At 36.8% G+C, this 25686-nt stretch overlaps 2 protein-coding genes across 13 annotated transcripts in view; one reads left to right on the top strand and one right to left on the bottom strand.

Annotated features, from left to right (window-relative positions):
- The window catches only part of RALGPS2 (Ral GEF with PH domain and SH3 binding motif 2), a 152321-nt gene that overhangs the window by 34913 nt on the left and 91722 nt on the right, over positions 1-25686 (bottom strand). For all 12 annotated transcript variants that reach the window (XM_075096867.1, XM_075096866.1, XM_075096865.1 and 9 more), the window contains exons 9-10: positions 2429-2566; positions 1061-1151 (exon numbers count right to left, since the gene is read on the bottom strand). In XM_075096867.1, the coding sequence (XP_074952968.1) occupies positions 1061-1151; positions 2429-2566 (229 nt within the window). The remainder of the gene's footprint in view (positions 1-1060; positions 1152-2428; positions 2567-25686) is intronic.
- Positions 5146-24898, top strand: ANGPTL1 (angiopoietin like 1). The gene is made up of 5 exons (XM_075096864.1): positions 5146-5518; positions 12212-13069; positions 18101-18294; positions 20572-20842; positions 21850-24898. Exons 2-5 carry the CDS (start codon positions 12244-12246, stop codon positions 22035-22037), a joined length of 1479 nt encoding a protein of 492 aa, XP_074952965.1. The 5' UTR covers positions 5146-5518; positions 12212-12243; the 3' UTR covers positions 22038-24898.

The following is a 25686-nucleotide window of genomic DNA, read 5'->3' as shown; positions in this document are numbered from 1 at the left end:
ACATTTCAGCAAAAAGGTAAAGCAGGATGCTTGCATATGGACACGCAGAGAATATTTTACAAATCTTAAAGATTGTTAACATGTGAAGGAAAGCCAAGTGTCTGAGCTCTTGTTTACTGTTCTTTGACATAAACTGAAGGGTCCCCATTTGCTGCCTTTTAGTAAATCCAAGTTAGGGCTACTAAATAGTAAACTCTATCTGTTCCTCTAGGGTGCGTACCCCTCTCACCGTTTGAATGTAGCAACCAATTCAACACAACTGAGGTGACAACTTCCCAGACAGGCAGGATGGGAATGGGTGTGGAACCTCCTCAAGGAAGTCAGCCAGTGAACAAAAACTTTCTTCATATGCAACAGGTTTGCTTTAGGTTTTTTCCTATCCTTGGGGCATGTTCCCATATCTTCCCAGAGGTTTCCATGCCCTGGTTTTGCTGGATGCCAAATCACTAAATACAGTAATAGTCTTTTAATTAAGGAAGTAGAAACCTCTGTTCTGGGTGGTATTCTGGGAAGAATAGGCAGGGACACAGATAAACAATATCTTGCCTCTCAAAAATCAAGCGTTTACATTTTACTCACACTGTATAACCTTATCAAAAAGAAAACTATAAAATGAAAGTGAAATATATATTAAAGTGAAAGCCTTAAGTCACCCTCAGCAATAACTTGGGAGTGGATGCACAGATGACCTTGTTCTGATGAAAAATGACATAAGCTATCTCCAGTCCTGGGATCCATTGACTGAACAGTGTTACATGTGAGCCAGAAGTACTGAGTCTTCATTAGCGAACATTCAAATTGGTCTGCAGATCAACTCAGACCAAACAGACCTGAAAGCTCAGGCTTGACGCAGTCAGGCATCGAAAAGGAAGGAGGGATGCCATCCAGCATGCTGAAAATTGTCTTGAGCACAGGACCCTACTGTAACCTCACCACTTGCAACTGGTGCATCTGAGACACATAAACCCCTGATGCAAGTGCAATCTTAAAAGTGACAGGCTTTGTGTTATAAAAGTTATTTTGTAATGAGATACACTCAGTTGTAGTATTGCATACTTACTTGTAATTGTCATCTTCTACAAACTTTTGTAGTTCTTCTATGTACTGAACCGAGTTTAGATATTTTTGGACATGAGGCAACAGAGGAATATCTGGAGAACAGATGACATTAATTACCACTGTACCATTAATTGGTAAGCAAAGTTATTTTCCAGAAATTATTTAAACAGAATAAAATCTCTTGCCGTTTTATGTGATATGGAAGTACAAACTACAGTCCCTACTGATGCTGATATTCGTCTTTCATAGCAATTCTCACCCATTGAGCTGACATTCCCCACACCCATAATACCAGGTATGTATCCCCCTAGAGCAGCTCTGCTTATCAGAGCTTGTATCAGGGGAAAATGAGAGTGCCTCCTGGTCAAACTGAAGCCCAAAACCGGGAACCTGGAGGGTTGTATCAGACTCCTTCACAGCTTACATTCTTACTATATTGAGCTTTCAGTGAATCACAGAATCCCAGGTTGGAAGGGACCTCAGGGATCATCTAGTCCAACCTTTCTAGGAAGAGCACAGGCTAGACAAGATGGCCCAGCACCCTGTCCAGCCGACTCTTGAAGGTGTCCAACGTGGCCCAGTCGACCACTTCCCTGGGGAGATTATTCCAATGGTTGACTGTCCTCGCTGTGAAAAATTTCCCTCTCACGTCCAATCGGAATCTCCCCAACTGCAACTTGTGTCCATTCCTCCTTGTCCTCTCCATGTGACTCCGTGTAAAAAGGGAGTCTCTATCTTCTTTGTAGCTGCCCCTTAAGTACTGGTACGTGGTGATGAGATCCCCTCTAAGCCTCCTTTTCTCAAGGCTGAACAAGCCACAATCCTGTGCTAATTCACATTCCACCATCACAAATACAGCCTTATAACTTTACTAGAACTTGAAGTGGAATATGAGGGAGACCACCTTTGAATAAAAAATACATTTGATCTATGAACAGAACTGTTAAATGCCCAAAAGACAAGTGGAAAATATTTTATTAGCTCCAGTAAAAGTGCTATTCCAAAATCAATCCTATTATGTGTAGAATTTGTAGTCATAAAATTATGAAACATAGGGATACAAGTTTATAACGTACCAGTAAAACTACTGTTAAGTACAGGGTATTCCTCATTTTTCATCAGAAAATATGTGCTGAAAAAATATGCGATGTAAGAAAAGGGCAATTTTATTCTGTCTTCTCATGCTGATGCTCTGTCATAACCAATGATACCAGAGTAAACTTAGACTTTTGGCTGAGAGGGTGAGGGAGAGTGTTAATGGCATTCAAATGGGTTGGGCCTTACTTACACTGATTGCATTATAGAAGACAAATATCAAAGCTTTTAAAGTTGTTCTCTTTAATACTGCAATATTTATACACTAGCTTACCATATTCACATGACTGCTGTAAGTCTGAAATAATTCGAAGAATGTTGTTCATTAAATTTGTTCTTTGCTCGCTTTCCAGAATGCTCCCTGTTGATGGGTAGGCAGAGTCAATATACGTCAAGTCTGACAGATAAATACCTGAATAAGATTAAAACGAGAAGTTTCTTTCTTTAGTGTCTCCCATTTAGCAGAAAAAAACCTCACAAACAGTATTTTGAAGAATTTTTGCTTTCACTGAGTAACATGATTGCAGGTTGATGACAGCATTGCCTCAGAACATTGTTTTGGGTTTACCTTAGAAATCATTCTGACAAGACTTTCAAGAGCCTTCATACCGCAGAGTAAAACAGTAATAATGCTTGGACTTACAGGAAAGTACAGCACCGTGCCACGCTCGTCTGGGATCAAATCTGCGCTGTCCTCAATTACTTAATCCTTAGTTTCGTCAACCTTACCTTGGCTCTTTTCTCAGATGCTGGGGGTAGGAGTAGAGCTAGGTTTTTGTGTACAAGCTTTTGCTCTCCGTACAAGTCACAGTGGAAGGCAGAGAGGATCCTTCCCCCCTGCATTACGCTAGGCACGTACTAGGTGGCTTTGTCTTTAACAGTGTTATTATTTCTAAATCTAGAAGTAATTACAAGGACATGCACAACTACTCATTAACCTAATCTGCTGTACCACCAATTCCCTTGACAAATATAAAGCATGCTAATCACACAATGCTAGGACACATGACCAAAATCACTAATGACTTCCTAAAGTCTACTACTACTTTCCTCCAATTTAACAATTGGAAAACACGTATTATCTATAACTCTTCAAGCTGAATACAAACTCAAACTCAACTTGAAGAAACATGGGAAAATAAACTGGGCAAAGACTGCACTCAGGTTGAAATGCGGTATGAATCCTGCAGTTCATATTAATCACAACTCCAAAGATCCAAGAGCCTTATAGATAAATCTCCAAGTCCAACTTGCTTTCGTCCTCACCACCACTGTAACCTTACTAGTCTTTCAATCCCTTGATCATGTAGAGAGGAAAATCCTCCTCCTTACATACTATTACTGTAGATAAACCACTTGTTTTAATTCTAAATTCAACTCAATTTCTTGAACTTCACCCAAAGACTAATCATTTTTCTCTCAACTAAATCAAACATATCCTGACCAGCTCTGCTATTAAAAGGAATTGGTCTTCATCCCCTGCATCTTCCACAATATATCTAAACAAAAAAAAAATATACAAACTTGAATGTTTTTAAGAAACTTATTTCAGTAACAGGAAATTTCTAAAATTACATATTGCTTCACTCTCAGCCTTGTATAACCAGAATCATAACAAGAAGTTTGGCTTTACAGGTGGAAGACTATTAACACAACCTCACAAGAACAGCAGTTGTGTTTGTATAGCACCTAACCAGTACAGTCCTCAAATGTGAGTTGGGAAACTCTGGGCATCACTCCAAAATCAACACATACACACGCGTGTGCGCACACACAGAGAAACAAATTAAAATACTTGTGGTTGAAAGGTGACATATTAAAAAAAATGTATAAAAAGGTATTACACATGACCTGGTATACTACTACATTTCTCAGTTTTCTATTCTGCTTGGATCAGCTATTAAAAAAATAAAGAAGATAATCAGAAATATTAGATAGCAAATCATTATAAATATTACTATCTAGACTGCATAAGCTATCCTGAACCTGACTTTGCTAAGTAATGTGCAAACACGCCTTAAAAATCCCAAACCTGCTTGGTCTTCCACAGAAAGCGAATCATGCTTACTAATTATAATTAAGGAAATTCACTATGAACCAACAGTTGCAATATTATGCATGATTTTATAAGCCAATGTATTTGTAAGGTTATCCTTCTGAATGATTTAGTCAATTAAGCACTGATATTTTTTTTCTTTTAGCTAAATCAAGAGCTCTTCTGTAGAGAGCTAGTCTCTAAACTTATTCAAGGAATTTCTATGAAGTCTAAAATAATTTTGAAAGCGTACTCAGGTAATTCTCTTTCAAATGTAACTGTCACATCCTTTGCGAAGAAACTGAAAAGATCAATGAAAGCAAACTGAATGCACTTAGGTGCTGGTTGACTATTGACAGAACTAAAACCAGTATTCTGCATTCCTCACAGGGCATAATGCTACTTCTAACACCAGTCAGATGTTATCAAATATTCTGATACCCACCCAAAACCATCACACACACTGTTTTAACATTTTCCACATGTATCGGAGACTTCATGTGCTTAAAAACTGGAACTGTTTTTTATTAAGTGAACGTCAAGAATTGAATGCGACATTCTGTTGAACATTCTTCTAGACTATAAGTGGTTCATTTTTCCTGTTGTATCCAGCCAGGCTGCCCCTTTTATTCCCAGCAACACAAATCGAGTTTTATCAGCCTGAAAGAATCTTTCTTCTTAATGAAGCCCAGTACTGTAATAACTTGAAAGGCATCTTTAGGCAGCGTAGTAAAAATGTTTGATTTGTAATTGCCTGCTGAACTCTTGCACAGTCTGTTGCCATATGGTACCCTCCCTTCTACTGGCAAACAATCTTTCCTTGTTCATAACTTCTCAGCCTCCCTACCCCCTCCTTTTCTGGAGGGTATGGATAGGAAATCCGAAGGAGGAGTTTCTTCTGCTCTCAGTGTGTTTGCGGTGACATCATAGGTGGGCTGAACATCTAAGTCGAGTGTGTGTTTGTTTAAAAAAAAACTGTCCAGGAGTGATGTATATGAAATCTGGGTCAGCTGTAGCTGGTTAGTGCACTTCTGCATGTGAGAGTAAAACACTGCAGTTTCTAAAAACATTTCTTTCTCTCTTCTGGAATAAAACATACTGGAGCATTACTTTTTTTTTTTAATGATTAGTTTAGCTTGGTTATCGTATGGAGAAACCCAATTCCTCAGTACAGCTTGGATCTAACAGAGAAAGACAAAAGTAGTTTTCAACTCCAACTGCAGATTAACAATCCACAAGCATCGGGTAATATAGAAACAAAAAGCCACTTGGCCTCTGGATTTTCCGTCTACCACAGAAGCAAAACAGCTGGAAGATTTTTTCCCCTTGGTAAGTTTTAAAGTTATTCTTACTTGCAAGTCTAATTTTGAGCTATTTGCTAATTCTACATACAACTACCATTCATGTACAATTGTGAATAGACAAATCTCTCTCAGTCTGAGAAAGCTTTGACAACTACAATATAAAACTCACTTTTGTGGCATTTGTTAGACTTTGGAAACTTGGAAAGAACTAAAAAGAACTCTGCACTAGAGCAGAGACTAACTCATTCCAGTTGTAAGGATGAACAAGTTTCAGTTGTTTAGCTGTAAATCTTCTGTAGATTTTGTTACATACAGTTACAGAAAATTAGTACTACCACATTCTTTGCTAAGCATGTAATTTGAGTGTAGTAAGCATATTAATCTGAATTCTGATCCTACCAAAAAGCCAAAAATCCTATCAACTTCAGGAAAGCTGGATTTCACCCAATGCCAGAGAATAGACCTAGTATTACTAAGACTAGAAAATGGATACCTCAATAAAACCACTGTAAAAAATCCCAAGTAAATCAATGCACATCTGTAAGTAGCAATCGTTGTATATAGTTTCAACTAATTTTTTTTGATTTGTGGTGCTTCTGAGCAGTAGAAATAGTCTGAGTTGTACAACCAAGAAACCTGAGTCATACATCGATTCAAAATATCAAGTTTGTAGCACAAATAATGGTGCAGCTGAAAATCCAAAGACATTGCTGCAACAAGCAACTAATCCCTTCCTTTAACAGTTTGTGGAATGATGAGGAAGTTAATTGTACTTCAAGTCAGCAGCAGTTTGTTTCTAAATAAAGACTCATTTTAAAAACAAAATGCATCATACAAGGCAACACTACGTTAAGTGGAAAATAGAGTGTTTTGTTACAGTTCTTTAGGGGGGGACAGGGAAGGGGAAGGATGCAGTGCAAGTCAAGGATTAAACCAAGAAAGCTGTTTACAAACAGAAGATGAAAGTACAGATAAAAAAAGAAAATACTTGCTAATACATAATTTTCTAATTTTGCCTTTCTTCATGCTGACTTGGAAATTAAAATACAGTAAATAACCCAGAACAATGGAAAAAAATTTAAGTTACACATTTGTATTCACAAACTCTCAGAAATGTCTGACACATTAAGAGAGAATGAAGGGGGTGATGCTAAAAGAAGAGACAAAGGGTTACAGAAAGCAAACTTCATTAAGGTTTAGGAGCTATGGGAGGAAAAAGAGTCTGAAGCAGTCTTGACAAAAAAGAAAGATGGAGCCTTTCCAAGTTCTTGAGCCCTTTTTCTTACTATCCTTTTATGCTTCTTTACATATTGAAGAGAACAATCTAAACAACAACAAAACCCCGCATCTGAAGCCTGCATTGTATGCTTTGGACACCAGTCCCCATTCATTCATGATTTGCCAAGGTTTTGATTTACACTGCTTAGAACAATTCCTAAATCTTTCACAAATGAAAACAGCTGAGCCAATAGTTTTGCAGTAATAAATTGGCTATGTGAAGGTTTTAACTCTTTTACTGTCTTCCAGCTTTAGAGTTCAGATTTTTAAATGTTTAAACAAATAACAGACTACTAATATTATGCTGGTGCCACAAGAATGATCTGATGTATGATAGAAAAATATGCTGTTTAAAATCTTAAAGGAATTCTCTTTGAAGAGTGGAAATTCTGAATCTTTAAACTTCTGCCAGTACATACATAGCTTTATCAGCAGGTTTTCATTATTGTTTTGCTGAGGTTAGTTAGTTGTTTGTTATATGCCCTATTAGTCTGGTCCTTAAAATTTACACACCAATGAATGAAACAGAACTTCCTATAGCAAACATGGCGAGATGCTTCATGTCTTCAGTATGTGTTTTACAGAGAATTCTGGACCCCCTAAATAACACATTTCCGAACCCAAATGCACCACTCCATTGTGCCTGCCTGTTAAAATGGTGCAAACAATGGCTGCAAACAAATGTAAAGGAATCCTCACAAAGAAAATTCACCAAAGAGTCTGGAAGTGTTATGATATTTTGCTGTGTTTTCAGAATATCTAGCATGACAAGATTTATAAATCTATTCTGCAGAGAATTTCTAAGAATCTATCATTTTCAGAAGTGACACATTTCAATGACTGCTTCAAAACCCCCTGAAGATTTTTAGGCTGCCTTTTCTAAAAGTAATCAGATTCCTGTTAATCTCAGAGAAGTAGAATTCTGTGACTCAATACATCATGTATCTGACTGACAAAACAAGAACATATTCCTGGATCCCAGTCAATACAATTGAAAGTAAGCCTGGTGTTTCAGCAAAGGCAGAGTGACTTACTGGGAAAGTCCTTATTTATACAGGGGAAAGTAGCTTAGAGAAGTACACAGATACATCAAAAAAAACATGTGAACACTTCTATAATAAGAAGCGTTTCCCTCACACCAGTATTACTTCTAGTATCATGGACCCAGTTTTAAGCTAAAAAGAACAAAAATCCCCACTTTTTCTGAGAGGAGAATATAAATGGTTTTATTAATGTTAGCTGCTTAGAGAAAGCTCAATAGAAAAAGAAGTAGGTGTAACATCAATAACAGAGCTTTCAGATTAACTGGTATCATGTTCAGAGGATTTTCATTCTCAGTATTATAGTTTACTTCCTCAGAAAAACCTGTCTGTTTCTCTTCCTGTTTTACATATTTATAAATGGAAGTTGATAAGAGAGGGCACCATTGTATTTATCATTTGACCATATTATTTTACTAAACATTCTGAATAAAGATATGTACTGATACTGCGCTTTGCACACTAAGGGAATCCTATATTCACATTTACCTGCAGCACTTCCCTTACATTCAGTCGTAACAACCTACACTGCCCAGGGAGAAGCAGTCTTCGTCAGCTCTGAAAGAACAGATTCTAATTTGTGTTGTGGGTCTCCAAGTTTTACATCCTGCTGATCATGAGAGTCAGAGCAGTACAAAGAACAAATAGTATGCTGTGTAGAAAGTTAAAAAATGCCAAATATATACTAGCTTCCACACATCCCTGCAACTCTAATATTTTAAGGGATATGATATTTGGGGGGGGTAACAGCCCATGTTACAGTAGTTTCTCAGTGAAAGTTAAAAATACTAGTTACTCGTTTATTTTGCTCTTTTGAATTGGAATTTTGTGCCTTTAAACACTTTTTAAAAGTAATAAATCAAGAACTAGTTTTGGAAACAAGTTCGGTTTTTTTGCATGGGAATCAGTCTGGAAAAAGAAAGAAACCAGAAGAGGAATGGTATTAGATGTAAAATGGGACTGAAGCCCTATCCACAGCTCTGAGTATTTCTGACAAGATGATGAAGTTTATGTTGCTATGAATAGTTGCATGTTTTCTTCTGCAGAGGCAATGAAACATCAGCATGCCAGAACATACGTAATGCCACTTCTACAGAAATCTGAGACTCAAAACTGGGTGATACAGAAACACGACAGAACCAAGTGACAGCCTATTCTAATTTAAAAATCACGAGTTCATAAAGAGTTAAATAACATATTTTAGAGCAATAGTATCTGTAATCATGATCTCCCTCTCTTGCTTATTTTCCAATGTCTGCATTCAGGTATTTCAGCAGCTCCAGTCACTACAAGCAACTCTAGACTTGCAGGAAGTGTTTGAGACTGTGGTTCTGTATAAACTGATCCCTGAGCCCCAACTGCTTTATCTCATAGCAGTTATGACACTACCTAAACATCAAAACCTGGGAATCTGTGACATAATGTGCCCAATTAAAAAAAAAAAAAAAAAAAACACAAAACCCAAAAACCAAACACTCAAACTACTTCCCAACTCTAGTATTTGTCCTTTCTAGGTCTTAACACATTAGGCTATCTTTCTGTGATATTTTGGGTAAACAGTTTATATTTTTTTAAGCTGCTTTCCCAGAACATCAGGAAATTTCTGAAACAGTATTTTCATTTCCTTCTAAGCCAATTAAAACTCCAGGTAAATATCTTACTCAGAACCTATTCTTGTATAACAAGTTAGGCATTAAGCTTCTCAAACATTCCAAGCACCATCATAAGACATTTAATTTTTCAACAGCAAAATTTCCATGGAAGCATATATGTTCCCTACCAGGTAGATTCTCAGAAGGAACTGATCCATGCTTATCTGAATGTCTCAGTTTAATACAAGACATTTGAATGATTTTGAAGTTCTAGGGCATAATCTTATGCAGCTGTTGCATTTGGTTATGCTATATTAGATCATTTAATTCATTTTATCGTCTGACAGCACGGAGATACAGAACTTCTAACCTGAACACATAAGCACAAAATGTTCAAAATGAACACATACAATATTAGAAGAAATGCAGAAAGGAGACTGCAGCAGAATAAATGGTCAGAAAGCTGGATGCACTGCAAAATGTTTGGTTTTGAAAGATCCATTCAAGTTTTAATGTATTACAGGGGGAAAAATGTGCTGCTGTGGGGAGAAACCCCAACCATTCATTATTTAAGTAACTGTAGAGGGTCTTTAAAAAATACCGAGAACTAAAGTGTTATTCACCTTTTTGGACTATGAAGTAGCTATTATATACTGTGAAAACAGTAAAATACTGGACTTGTACTATGGCTTCATCCTTAACCATATGCCATGAAGTCACTTTCCCTGCATCTGCGAACACTGAACAAGAAGTATCAAAAAATAATTTTGGAGATGGGAAGGGGTTTCAAGCTTCAGCCAATTAGTTCAGCTCATCCCTGTCAAGTTAAAAAAACCACATACAGCCCCGTTTCCCATGTGTTTACCATGATTCATGTGAAAATTTAACCTAATGAACTCCCAACTACACGGTTCAAGTGATTAATATTTTAAATGTCTAAAATTACCAAAGAAAAATACACAATTAGCTCTGGGGAAAAGTGATACCTTTTTTTAAAAAAAAAAAAAAGCAAAAGTTACACCTTCAGCAGAGAAACATTAACAAAACTTTTAACCAAGTTCTGTTTCTGGAAAAATATTTCTTAGTAGATACCAAAATACTTGTTACTACATAGTAACAGTGAAACATGAAGAAGTAAGTTTATACTTGAAAACTTTCTCAAACTTTTATGCATTCCCTCTACTTATGTAGGTTAAGAAAGGATTTTCAGTCTGTGTTAGAAAGCAAGTGTTTTCTTCCCTCCCAGAAGCAGGGCTCACAGGACAACTGTCAACCAAAAAAAAAAAGTTTTGTAGGCAATAGTGGAACATTTGATCAAGATTCCTAGATACAATTCCTGCATGGTTTGAAGGTAGTAACCACTGCTCTTAGTGAAGCCAAAAAAATAAAGGACTTGATACACTTACTCTGAGGTTGAGCAGATGTCATCTGCAGCAACAGTATTAAAGCCAGTAACAGAAGTGGGAGGAATGACCCGAAACAAAAGTCATCTTATCATCTGTAAATGTGAATATAAAGGAAGCAGCACTGTTCTGCTTCTCGTTCAGGGTGACTGTTTCAGGATTGCCAAATGCACTTGAACTTGGCAGGAGAAGCATGAAAATTATGAACTTTCTCCGGTTTTACTTTATTTCTCTTCGTAACTATGCAAAGGCCACTGTACAAGACCTTGTACAACTACTAACAGTAGTCTGGAAAAGAAAGCCAGATCAACAGCTGAGATAACACTGAAGAATGATCTACTTGACAAAGCAAATAAAGCATGAAAAATGAGGGGGTTTCTACGATTTAAGTGCTACGTTTGTGTACCATCTCAAATATTTAAAAAATAAAGTTAAAAACCCCAGGTCTCTATAAAAACATTCCTGGATCTTTATCACTGCATTTTATTTTTTTACACAAAGTTAACAGAAATACATTATCTTCTTTAAAAGGTATATGAAACAATTCAGTATGGTACTTATATTGATTATGCACCCAATACTTTAGTGTTATTTGGATAAAAATGTTCTCAAAGATACAAAAACAGTGTGACAAAAATTTTAAATGTTCACCTCAAAAGGCAACTAAGTAGGGACACAATTGCAGAGCAAACAGCATTACAGGTTTTCCTCACAAATGTGAAGTTACTTGAATATATCATTTTCAATGTTTAAGACAACTATGTTATGCTAACCTCCTGCCTAACACTAATGTCCAGAAAGTGTTCGATAGGTCTGTATTTTTCAAGTCTACTATTTCTGTATATACACAAATCTAAAAAAATATATGTGTGTATCTATGAATAGGTATGTATATAGTATTTAACAAGTTACACATCCATACATACACCTATAAAAAGCTAAAAGAGGACCAGAAGGGCTTATATAACCCAAAGTCCAAAATTGATATAAATATTTCTGAAAACACTGTCAGCCATCACTGTCTCCCTACTTCCCTTCCATGAAAATATTCTGTAAGCACTCTATGTCCTGTAACCTTATGCATTTAAATGCAGTAAGTACATATCTAAGCAGTCAAATTTATAATGAAAGCATAATACATAATCTAAGCAGAACATTGGTTTTGAAAGTTTAATCTATTGCAACAACTTTTCTACTAAATCCAATACCTAAATGTTAAAGTTTGCCGCTCAAAATAGAAAGCTGTTCTTTGAAGCTAATCTAATGGAACCTAACTTCAAGTAACAGATTCCAAAGACTTGTCTCCATACATGTAAGCATGGCTAACCCATCATTTTTGGTAGTTTAACCAGCACAGAAGCCTTAGTTATAGGTCTAACTATTTTCTTTTCTATCTGTTCAATAGTCTCTTCTGACAGTCATCATACCTGCTTCAAAATGAAGATACTTAAATGGACTTTGGGTGTACTATTGTTCCTGCTGTTGTCTATTGGGCGCTGTACAGAACAATCTACGCCTAATAAAACATCCCAACGGAGGCACTCCCGTTCAGCAGACAGTGGAGAGGAAGGGAAAAAATGCGGTTACACATTTTTGGTCCCAGAACAAAAAATCACAGGGCCAATTTGTGTGAATACTAATGGACCAGGTACGGGTAACAGAAAAGATGAAGTCACAAGAATGGACATAGAGAACTTGAAGGATGTGCTGTCCAAGCAAAAGCGGGAGATTGACATTTTGCAATTGGTAGTGGATGTAGATGGAAACATTGTGAATGAAGTAAAATTACTGAGGAAAGAAAGTCGCAACATGAACTCTCGGGTCACCCAGCTCTATATGCAACTCTTACATGAAATAATTCGAAAGCGTGATAACTCACTTGAGCTTTCCCAACTGGAAAACAAAGTCCTTAATGTTACAACAGAAATGTTGAAGATGGCAACAAAATATAAGGAGCTTGAAGTAAAATATGCAGCACTAACTGATCTTGTAAATAATCAGTCTGTGACTATCTCGCTGCTGGAAGAGCAGTGCTTGAGAATCTTCTCAAGACAGGACACCCATGGCTCTCCACCTCTTGTTCAAGTCGTACCACAGCACATTCCCAACAGCCAGCCCTACACTCCCGTTCTTCTGGGAGGTAATGAGATACAGCGAGACCCAGGTTACCCTAGAGACAGAGATGTAAAACCACCACCTGATCCAGCTACTTCTCCTACAAAGAGTCCTTTCAGAGTACCACCACTGGCTTTAATTAATGAGGGTGAGTTACCTCTCACTATCTATCTAACCTGAGATTTCTCTATTTCAGAGGGAAACTGTCCTAGCTACAGAAATAGAATGAAGAGTTTAAAAGTATCTGGTACAGTTAGACCTTGCTCCTGATTCTCATTTCCACACCCCACCCCACCAAGCAAAGCTTTAGTTTGCCAAATAGTCTAATATTTAAGCTATAGCTGCATACGACAAATTTGTTGAAATAGTTCATACTTAAATTCAGTCTGAAGAATTTACACCTTTGAGTCACAGAGCATTGGGGTTTCTGACTCCAGCTGGGTTTGAGTTATGGAAATGAAAATTCAACATTAGCATACACTTTCTAGTATTTAGCCCTGTTTCTTTGAAGATGCCTACTAGCTACATATTACAGTAACCAGCAATGGTGAATAAGAGAAGCTAATTAATCTTAAATACATGAAGTAATTTGAAGTAGTTGTCCTGTGTACTTCCACATATGCATTTGCCAGAAGTGAATCGTGCTAGAAGAATTTTGCTCCTTCTGTTCTGAGCTGCTTTAAAATGAACATCTAAATGCACCATCACAGCCACGCAATAAGTCTCTGGTTGAAATATTCAAGAGAGTAAGATAAGTTTGAAGGGATAATTGAATCAAGGCTGGATCCAATTAGATGCACTCAGCTTTGAAAATTTAAAATGAGTAACTACATTCCCAGTAATCTGATGTCAGTAGGGGATGGCAAGTTAAACTACTTCCATAAATATTATGAAAATACATTCAGGAGACTGTATCACATCTTCATGTATTACATTCTTCAGGTCATTAGATAAATTAATTTATCACTAGAAACAAAACTAGTGACAAGCAAACTACCTACCTGTGATCTGCCCTGAATGCTATCATGATTCTCACTTTATTAAAATTTTTACAGAATTGCAATTAAAAACCCCAATGATTCAGAAAAACAAGTTTTTCTCAGACATCCAATCTTGCTTGATTACATCAAGTGCTTGCTCTTGGCTTCTGTTAGATTGCACTGCACAAGGGGTTGGCTGGGTTTTGGGTTTGTTTTTGGTTTTGTTTTTTTTTTTTTCTTTCAAATTGCCTTTAGTCACAGTTGGAAGTTCAGCTTGGTTCCTAAGATGAAGATGAATGTTTATTTGTGACTGTTCTACAGCATTACAAACAACTAGTTGCTGATGTAGAGAACAACTGTTTTTATTCATGGTCTGCAGAAAACTCAGGCACAAACCCAAGTAAAACGCCAGATGTCATGAGAATTTAAATCGCACATCATGACACAAAGGAAACAGCTAATATAAAATCATTACGTTAATGTCTGGTCAGACAGCAAAAGTATAATTCTAAAAAACGGCCACTTCCTGCTTCCCAGAAAACCCATGCTTCAAGGTTTTGTTATAAATGCATCTTTTTTTCTCTCAATATATGCTTGCTGTACATACAAAATTTAAGTAATAGCACTAAATATTTTCCTCTAAATTCTCTACCATGGTTTTCACTAACCCCTTTACCCCTAAAAGTTCAGAGTTTGAATCAATTTTTGCAAGGGAACACAAAGAAATCTTCGGAGATTTATTTTAACGTTATTCAACTTCCCTTATTTGATATTAGATTCTTGAGTTTGAAGTTTAAGTGTTTCTTACAGTGCCTTGGGAAAATGAGGGTTGAGAATTACTACAACAGGTAAAACAACAATCAAAACCAAAACTTCTAAATTGCAGCACAGTGCCCAGTTATTATCTCTGATTTTTTTTTCAATTAAGGTAAGCGTATTTAACGGTGCACAGAACCAAAACTGTCTGTCATAGAAAAATGAACTTTCCAGTTAAAAGATTATGACTATTTATAATACATAAAAACAATAAAAACAAAACATTCCCATTTAGAAACAGGCCTGTCAAAGACTTGATTACGACAGAATAAACAACCGAACAAACAAGTAGGAGCTTTCTGCTACTCCATCTGAAGAAATTGTACCTAACACACACTTGCACACAGCAAAAGCTTACAGAAGGGTCAATATGCATCTTCACTTTGTGCGTGGAAAGTAAAATTCAAAAATCTGTGGGGAAGCAAAGGATAAGATCTTATTTTCAGAAGAGTATTTTGGTTAATTTGCATAAGAAATACTGTAAAAATTGAGAGGAATAATAGTCTTATGAATTACAGTTTTCACAATTATCTTAATCCTTGGAATAATAACCAGTGTCCCCAAATTTTGCTGCCACTATGTTGCAAAAAGTAACTTCAAGTAGAAAGAGTACATGCACACACAACCCGCTCTGCTGCTGCTACCTCTCAGTTAACAATCTAACTTTTTTTTTTTTAATATATGCCCAATTTTATTTTGGAATTTTCCTCTACTATTGCCCAGGAAATTCTCTATATGAAGCTTAAACAGCATAGCTTCTACATCATACACTCAAGATGCTATTTGGCATCTTAAAATAGGATTCAGCCATCACTTTATTAAGCTTCCAACTTAAAATATTTCGTTGCTTTCCTTCTCTACTACATCTGATTTACATTAGAATGTGATCTGTACTAAGTCATGTCTAAAACATAATTTTAGAAGTGACATATTTAACATATCATCCTCTCAGAGTATTTCTGACTTACAACTTACAACTAATTGTCTCAGCAACTTAGTGCACACAACTGTTACAAAAGACTAGGTATGCCTGCGATACTTATTCCTTACATAGATAACAACATTTTAAACAGAATACTTATGCTTTTTCCATTAGCCAGAGAGCCTCCACTCACACCAGCACTGTGGAGAGTCTTACACTGTTTCACAGATCTCAGCATTTCCGCTGAACAAGAAATAGATCAGTTCTTACATACGAACTTCAAATAATTACATATAACAAAGGATTTACTTCTCAAAAAAGATTCAAGTTATGGGAGTTGTTGGATTTCCTTGCACTAGGAGCAGAAGTCTGTTACTTCTACTACAACATTAACTTATGATAAGCACATAGACAAATCTGAGCATCAGAGCAGACAAGTTGCATCCTGTGGCCTTAATGCCAGCTGAACTTCAGAAGTGATCAAAGTGTATTATATGAACAGAGTAGCACAATTCTGTCTGCCTTAAAAGCTACTTAAAATCACTCCAAACATCTGCTTGGATCTCTTATGGAAAAGTGAGTCCTCAAGTCCTCCTCCAGTAGAGATCACATGAAATAATACAAAGCAGATCTAATGGAGTTGAAATACTCAACATTACAAATACTACTACTTGTCCGTTTACACTTTTTCTAATGCAATAATCACTTTACAGTAATACTTCTAGAACAACCTCCCTGTTCTGTTATACAGTGCCCTAATTTACTTTAAGCAACTGAAGGAAAGGGAATGAGACCCAACGTAGCCCAGGAAATTATTACCCACTGGACAAACTTTGCAAAGTCCACATTGAGTGTCTAAATTTTAACTGTGAACAAGAGAAAAAGCACTTGTATACCAAAGCTACAGTATTTATTTCCTAAGCTACTACTGCGTGCACTGCAAGAATGACAAAAACATCACTGAGCACTGACAGTAGCGTATGCAGCAGTACTTACAATGATGGCTCAATGTCTGCAGCATTCTTGGTAGCGCTGTCACATCCAGGAGCTCAAAGTAGTCACCTTCATTAGATACACAAGCTTTTTGTACTCTAATTAATATGAAATGCTTTACAGATTTCTTGCTAATTACAAACTTATCCAACTGGCAGCTACTACTTTAAGATCTAAAAAAAGAGCAGCTTTCAATTTGCTTTTGTCACGCAACCTTAATCTGCAATGAAGGTCTCTCTCACTCGACCTCTACTTTTGATTAAAGAATAACCTCAACAACATTCTTTTATGCTTCCTTGAACATTAGCTTCTTCTGTGACTGATGAGTTTTCTCTGAACTTCCAAGCAGCTTTGAGAAAATGAGCCTTCTAAAAGAAAAGGAAAGCTGTAGGTAGTTTATTTTCACATTTACAGAGTCTGAGTTTTCAAATACATTTAGGGCATCCACCACTAACTAGCCATCAGAATGTATCCTGCTTTTCATTATTAAATAACCAGTTTCTCTTTAAATCAAGTGAAGTTATGACACATGAACATAAATTCCTTGAGAAAGTAGAAAATAAAAATGTTACCAAAAATTGAAATGCAAACTAGGCGAAGTTTTCAGAGAAATCTAAGCTGCATGCTTCTTAGAGAATAACTAGATGCTCTTCTGTAAGCAGCATTTGTAAAACTATTCACACGATCTAGAATAGACCTTTCAAGCAGCACTGTCAACAGCAACAGCATTTTTATAGAATCACAGCCCTGAAAACAAGTATGTGAACCCTTTTAGCTGCTCAAAAATCCTCCACTGCTTGCATATTTTCTTCATCAGTATCCATGTATCACACCAGGATGACACACAAAACTCAGATTCCTATCCACAGTTAACAGGCTGATCCCAGAGCTGAGCAAGTACATAAAGGCAAAACAGTTACAAAGTATAGGAATGCTCTTTCACTAAATTCCACGTCCAGAGACTTTGGCAGTAAATATTTCTTAGAGCAGCTCTCAAACTATGTATTCAGGTGTGGGTGTGGGTTGTTTGGTGTCTTGTGTTTGTCTCGTTTTGTTTTAAATTTCCACCAGTTTCAAATGGGTTCACTAGGACAATGAAGTAAATTGACATCTACCTTTGGTAAAAGTGGTACAGGAAAAAATAGTTAATGAAAATCATAATGCGCTTGAATATGAAGAGTCAGAGTATAAATCTTTGACAAGGTAGACAAAGTTAAAAATTCAGTGTTGGTAACTGAAGTCTATTATCTGTTCAGCAAAGTGAAGTTTTTTAAACAAAAAATATATATACGATATTGACATGTTTATTCATACCTATATCCACACACAATTAACCCAAGACAGTAACTTTTTACACTGATTTCCACGGTAGTTTTACCTTCACTGAACTACTGACTTTCCATTACCATTAGAACAATGTGGACTGCATAACCAAACCTGAACGCTTACTGTATTTCTTTTCAAAAAGGTCCATTCAAAGACTGCCAACAAGCCAAGGAAGCTGGGCATTCCAACAGTGGGATTTATATGATCAAATCTGAAAATAGTAATGAGCCAATGCAACTATGGTGTGAGAACAGCCTGGACCCTGGGGGATGGGCAGTTATTCAGAAGAGGACAGATGGATCTGTCAACTTCTTCAGGAACTGGGACAGTTACAAGGTAAATCCTGGAACACAGAGGATCAGCTGCCTCACTTCAGTGTGGCAGTGACATTATCTATTGCAATCAAGAAGGTGTGAACATTTTTCAGTGCAGTTCTTCATTGCAAACGGTTGTACTCAGTGATAAAGACCAAGGAATTGGAAATAGATAGCTGCTGAAGTTAGGCAGTAAAATTCATTTTACAAACAAAAATAATTTAAAAGAATGGTCATCCCTCAGAGGCAAAGACGGTTCAGTGGGAATGCCCTATTTCACTCAATACATTACTTCCTATGAACTAACTTTTTGTCTGAAATAGCCTGCAATTGCCATGCACAAAACAGCAACTGGGGAGACACATTATTCTAGATAGTGACTGGGAAGTCATTGACTACAAAGAGCTAACTAAACACATGCTTCCCATTAACGCACTTGAAAGGCTTAATTCTCTCCCTTATGAATAAGCAATCTCAGCCAGTGGAATTACTCATTTAAGCACATTAATACATTTGCAGGATCAGGGCCTCAAGTTAAAAACATTCCTAATAATGAATTCAAGGACATAATTTCTAGCTTTAAAATATGTAGGGCTGAATATGTAGGGCTGGTGAAGGGAAACACATACTGGTGTTACTGTGATATAATGTGCTAGTAGGCAAAATATGTAGGATGACAAACACATGCTGCTTTGGAGTAATTACATGCTAGACAGGAAATTTGAAAATCCACTTGGTTGGGTTTTTTTAATAATCGTGCCGACTCCATACATACAGGACAGTTCTAAAACTGCCATGTGCATTTTATCTGAAGAGATGACTGAGCCACATTTAACTTAATTAGTAATCTAAAAAGAGTATCATATATACAAAGAAAATTACAAACGATTACTATGAGGATTTTCACTTTTTGCATTCTTGGAATTTAATAATATTAACGTTAATTATCCCTTAGTAACCGTCATTCAAAGTCTTTACTTCTCAGAAAAGTGGGTGGTTGGTTTTTGGGTTGGTTTTTTCTTTGGTTTGGGTTTTTTGGGTTTGGTAGTTTTTGTTTGTTTGGGGTTGGTTTTCTTCCCTTTTTTTTAGTATGTTTAAGGTAGAATGTCTTACATAGTAACCATAAACATTTTGAACATAATGCAAAGAAAATATAAGAGTATACAAATAGTATTTAATAATGGATCAATCTTGGACAAGACCTAACCCCCAAGAGATTTCTCATTAAATTGCAGTGGCTGAATTTTAATTTAGTCTAATCACCCAGCTTCAAGTACTTGAAGGTGCACCTCTGCAACTGGCTTTAAACTAAAGGCTGCACCACTGACAGATGTCTCCCAAACCCACATTTTTACTTTTCCAGTCTCTGTGTGGCTGCACAGCTACAATGTTGACACAAGGGAAGTTTTGCAAATGTGGCCATAAGCCAGGAGAAAAGCACTGCTACCATTTTTGGCAACAGCAAGATGAACTTAAGCCACTTGTGGAACTGCAGCTTGAGTTAGGAGCCTAGACTGTTTATCTACCGGAGAGAGACTTCCCCAGAAAGCGATTTGAAGCAGGAAATCAGCTATAGACCCTGCATAATCAATAGCCTAAGGAGGAGAGTAGAAAGACCTCAGAAACCAGGAAGCGTAACAGAGAGCTGCTCTGGGTGATGTAACTTCCTTAGCTGCAACGTCAAATGTTGACAACACTGGGTTACTCAGGGACAGGAGACAGCAGACATGAAATATCACTTCACAGCTACCATGCTGGTAGTCTGTGATTTGAAAGGAAAGATGTCTTTGTATTTAATTTCTAATAGATCTAGTAAAGAGCACAGATGAGTTATGTGTTTAAATTTACAGTAAAACACTAGTTGCATGAAAAAGCCAAGACAAAGTTACTACCTTGAACACAGACTGTTGATCCATAAATACGTTTTCCCACCTGGAAATATATCCCCTTAAATTTCATTATTCATGTATTCCTACAGATCCCCTTAGCTTTATCAAGAAATATTTTGTTTCAGTTTCCCTAGTCTCTCTCCCTTTATCTTAAAAAAAGCACATGACAAAGCAGATAGTTTTGCCACCTTCACTGATTCTGGTAGTACCTCATGCACCTAGCAGTCCAGCTGAGTAAACAGCTAAGTGCAGCAAAATAAAGTATTTAAATGCATGGGTTGAGCAGTCATTCAGAAGCTTAAAGGCTTTCAGTACACAGATTCCACTGATTTATAATACTCCTGCTGAAGAGTGTTTTTACAAACAACAAAAACTACACTAAAATCACCTTCTGACCTTCTTTTGTACAGAAAGGATTTGGAAACATTGATGGAGAGTATTGGCTGGGACTAGAAAATATTTACATGCTTACCAATCAGGATAATTACAGACTCTTGATTGAGTTAGAGGACTGGAGCAATAAGAAAGTCTATGCAGAATACAGCAGTTTCCGTCTGGAGCCCGAAAGCGAATTCTACAGGCTACGCTTAGGAACATACCAAGGAAACGCAGGTGATTCCATGATATGGCATAATGGAAAGCAATTTACAACACTGGACAGAGACAGGGATATGTATTCAGGTAAGGAAACTAGTATGTACTTAAAAAGTGAATACAGTTGATTCTATTAGTGATACCACCTTTAAAAAAAGAATATAGTACAAAAAAGTATGTAAATGCAGACTAACTACTCTACTGAAAGATGTTTCAAATGGGTAATGATAAAAATCACACTGACAGGGCCCCTGCACCATTCAGAAATTCAAATTCTAATACCTTCATTGCATGCACGCTGGAGGCAAGCTTTATATTTAGCTCAATGACATCCTTATCACTTGCATGTGATTCTCTGCAGTCAGAATACCCATCCAGGTGATGTCTCAGAGAAGTGCTGGGGCCATATAACAATCACCATGAACTAAAGCCTCTCAGCGTGAAAGGAACTGCAATTGTGCACAGGCTTAGTTATGTACCAATACTTGAGAAATGGGCAGATCACTTGGTTTGTTCTCCTTAAAGGGCACTTTTTTGTTCACTTCCACACTCGTCTTCCAGCTTTCTCGTTAAAGACTTAGCAGTAAAAGAAAGGTTGGGGAGTGCACTACTTCAACTGCTTTTTCTCAGCTGTCAATAACCATAAAGCTGGACAAATCTTGCACACTCCTAAAACAAGCCTGGTACAGTAAATACACAAGTTACAAGCAACTCTTTGTGGAACTGTGGCTCTGCGTGCTGCTCGGGACTGTATCAACTCACATTGCTTCCACTGAAGTATTTCTAAACAGTACATAATCCGAGTTCCTTCAGTGTTAGCTCATGGACAAGCACTGCTGGTAGTCTGAGAAGAGCTGATCTCCTTAGTTTTCAGCTGTCACACTAAATACTGTGTCAATAATCCCCCCTCCAGGCAATGGTTGCTATTAGAACAGAATTTATAATTCAGGTGGAAGCAGCGATTGATACAACCACAACAGGCTATGAAGTGCTACCAAGTTCCCTCTAAGAATAAGCCAGAACATGAAAACATTTGCTAATCTCCATTTCAGCTCTTTAATGTTGAAGTTCACCTATTTCCTTCTGTTCCACAGGAAACTGTGCTCACTTTCACAAAGGCGGCTGGTGGTACAACGCATGTGCCCATTCTAACCTTAATGGGGTGTGGTACAGAGGAGGCCACTACAGGAGCAAGTATCAGGATGGAATATTTTGGGCTGAGTACCGGGGAGGTTCCTACTCCTTGAAAGCAGTTCAAATGATGATCAGACCTATAGACTGAGGAAGAGAATCCCACAGTGCTCAAGTGATCACGTATAAACTTCTCAGCGCTTGAGTTCCAGAAAAATAAAATATTACTTTTTAATCATTATTTTGCACAATCTGCCCCTGCAAAAAGCAGGTCTACAGTCTTCCTGTCTTTTTTCCCCCTGTTGTGTTCCCCCCATTTTTTAGAATCCTTTTCTACTGTGACAGACGGTGTTTTTTTAAACACATAATCACAAAAGCAGATGTTTGTGCTTGCAAAGCATATTGCTCTTTGATCAAGTCCAACATACTTTATGTAAACAGTCATTAAAGCTGGTAAAAAATTCCAGATCTATGACAAGATATAAGCTTTTTCACTTAAAAAGCTTATGCTTCTTCAGGTTAGCTCAACCCTTAAATGTAAATATGTGAAATGACATTGTCTTGCTTTAATGTGAAAATTGATTAGTTATTTAACAATTTATTTAAAAATGTTGGTATTACTTTCAAAGAAAATCTGACTTCACATTACTGTTTACAATTTACTCCAAGAAGCCACACAAAAAGTTGAAGACATTCTAACTTTGCCAGCAGAGAGGTTTTTGCAACAAATAATTATTTCAAAATGAAGTGGTGAATTAAACATAAAATATAACATTTCTTAGTGGTGTAGAGAATTCCTTAAGATCTGCATATCCTACCTTCTGTAAAACACTTAGACAAAATGTTCCTAAGAGAAAAAAAATAATTGTATGAAACAATTTATAAAGTCCAGACAACCAAATTGCTCAGTACTTTTTTTACTTTCTACCTCCGTATTCAAACATCCTAATTAGAAATATTTCTTGATATTTTGAACTGACAAAATGAAAAGTCCTGATTTTAAAATCAGGACTCAACACTTGAAGACCCCTCCCCTGCTCCAGTTAGGAGTTATGAGGTCTGAACAAGTGTTGACATGTGCTATTTAGAAAAGGACCAAGTCTCTGAGTATTTTAAGTTTTCCTCCAACACAGCTTTCTGCTGACATAGTAAACCCAACATTACAAATCAGCTCTCTTCCTGTCACCCCAAATGTGGACTGCTCTTATGGCACACACGTTTCCCTTCCCCTACATGTATACAACTCTGATATTGTCAATATTAATTTTTTTACCTTCTGGATATATGACTTCCACTGGAATTCATAGGTAATTTAAGAAATTAATTAGAAAATACTTTTCCAACCTTTAACAAATGCTATAAAACACACTCCATCAAAACATCAAAACAAAACTCCATCAAAACAAGATCCCTCCAAAATGGGAAACAACAAAATGTTCACTTTAGGTACCACAGTCTCGGAAACTAAAGCTTTCTTCGTAGTATGTAAAATTATTTAATAATTGTACTTAGCCACACAAGTTAGCTGATTTAATTAGATATGACACAAAAACGAAATATGCTGTTCTGAACTGTAACCAATGTATTTATTTGGCATCTCATATGTCCCTTCAGGATTTTAAGGAACTTTGCCCCTATTAAACATAAGAAACCCTAACAGCTAAAAGAAAAATCTAACATTGTTGTGTTTAATTAGTCAAAATCAATTGCTATGCAATACCTCATTTGTAGTTCAGAGGAGAGAAAATAGCATTCCACTTTCAAAACACATTCTCTGGAGTAGATAAAGCTTCAATGATAATATATTGCTGCAAGGGTGTTTTAGTTAAATCTTTGGTCAAAGATCAAAGCCAACAAGTTTCAAAAATATTTAATTGGGGTTGGTGGGGTGGGGGAACAGGGAGGAAATCACTCCCAGCATGTTCCATCCCCAAAATCCAAGAATTTTAACTGACACAAATATTTAAGATTACAATTCTGTAATTGTTCTTCATATAAGAAATATCTGTTAGAAATATCATACAGACCTCATTGAGTGTTCTAGAAAATGCTTGTTAATAGCAAATGCTTAAAATTCAGACTATCTACAGCCTATTATTTTTTCCCCTGTGGTAGCTGGATAGAAGAACAGTTCAGGTAAATTTAAAAGCTGAAATTGCTCTCCAAAATGTCCCTTTAATGAACACTTCCGACAGCTTTAGTTCATTCATCCGACAGATTTCCTCTCTTTGGAGGAGACCTTACTTTACCACAAGAAACTCTTGCCTGCTAAAAAAGTGTTTATTCAGTGCAGTCAGAGAAAGGTGTACTTTGCCAAAACCCTAAGTAAAATTAGCTTGCACTCAGCCTCTAAATTAAATCTTGTATATTATACATCTAAAAAGTGAGTAACCCCCAATTTAAAACTGCAGGATGACATTAACTAAACTAAACGCAGAAAGCTCAGACGGTACAAAAGCCGTGCTCTGAAAGGAAAGAATTTTAAGTTTCCAATTTAAGATTACAAGGAAGGAAAGCATAGCGTCTCTTTTTCAGGTTGGTTCATACACTATACAATAATTTACCACTTTCAAATGCTGTCAAAAACTGTCAGTTGTTAGCTTTGGTGCTGAATTTTTGAAGTAGGGTAAATGGCTTTAAGAGTACAATGTTTTTTCTCACACTTTTTAAAAAAAACAGGTTTTCAAAAGAGGCTGTAGCATCCCTCAAGCTTATTGCACTGGACATTCAGAAGCGGTCTGTCTGTGAAGGATATAGCTTTCACCATTCCTGTACTATCAGTCCAAATTTAACCAACAGACCTTGCAAAAGTTTGACCTATACTAAGCCTGAAACACGGTTTTCACATATATTTCCCAAGTCCATTGCAAGCATTATCACTGAAGTAGCTGAATATTCATCAGATGAATACTTCAACCTGTTTTCAGCTTTCCCATTTCTGGATATAATTCCTGAAAGACAGCTATAAAAATATTTCACAAGGTAGTACTGCTTAGTTAAATAAAAATCTTACTTCTCAAGATATGGCTCAATTGTTTCATTGTGCGATCTCAAATTAATTATAGCTCCATGATAAGACTCCCTTTGAGAATGGGTTTTTATTTTAAGGAAAATTATAACATCACATATACAGCATCCATTTGTTTTGGCTACTTTAGATGGCCAGGTGATGCAACAGTGATGACGTATCTCACATCACGTAATGAGGACCTAATGCTGAGCATTTTTATTGGTGTTGCACGGCTCTTAACACTCACGGTGCTACTAAGTCCACACTGATGATGTGCTCCTCTCACTTGTATTTCTACAACTCTGGAATCACATCACACTTACTGCTGCAAGGAACTGAAAAATATTTTTATTTTTGCCCCCCTAGTTAAATGTAGAATGACATCTTTCTTATCCACAGTGAAAAGAAAACAAACTGTACTTATGTGGCTCCACTTCCATTGCAAAGACTACACAAAAATGCATTTAAGCTTTATCTTATAATGCTAAGGCAGTCTTAAAAAACCCTCCACACACACATTTGATATTTGATTGCATAAGGGCAAAACTTGTAACCTCTGAAGGGCAAAACATTCATCCTTGGAATCGCAGCTGAAATTCCTTTATATGCTCACTTTCCCTATGACCTTCCAACACAGGGTCCTTCACAATCAATGCCAATATTTCTCCGGAGGGGATTTGCAACGTCAAACATAACTGCTGGGCACACTTGACTCCCTGCACTCTTCTGAAGAGCATGTTAGGGGAGCACAGCAACTGCAGGATCTTTGCACCAGCAGTGAAGAGAGCCC

This window comes from Phalacrocorax aristotelis, chromosome 6 (assembly GCF_949628215.1).
Source record: "Phalacrocorax aristotelis chromosome 6, bGulAri2.1, whole genome shotgun sequence".
In the NCBI taxonomy this organism is placed as follows: domain Eukaryota; kingdom Metazoa; phylum Chordata; class Aves; order Suliformes; family Phalacrocoracidae; genus Phalacrocorax; species Phalacrocorax aristotelis.
This window is presented reverse-complemented; position numbering and strand designations above follow the sequence as displayed.

Coding starts and splice junctions, on each gene's coding strand:
- ANGPTL1 (XM_075096864.1), top strand. CDS start 12,244: ATGAAGATACTTAAATGGACTTTGGGTGTACTATTGTTCCTGCTGTTG. Junction 13,070..18,100: donor ACTGGCTTTAATTAATGAGG/GTGAGTTACCTC, acceptor CTTTTCAAAAAG/GTCCATTCAAAGACTGCCAA. Junction 18,295..20,571: donor GGAACTGGGACAGTTACAAG/GTAAATCCTGGA, acceptor TCTTTTGTACAG/AAAGGATTTGGAAACATTGA.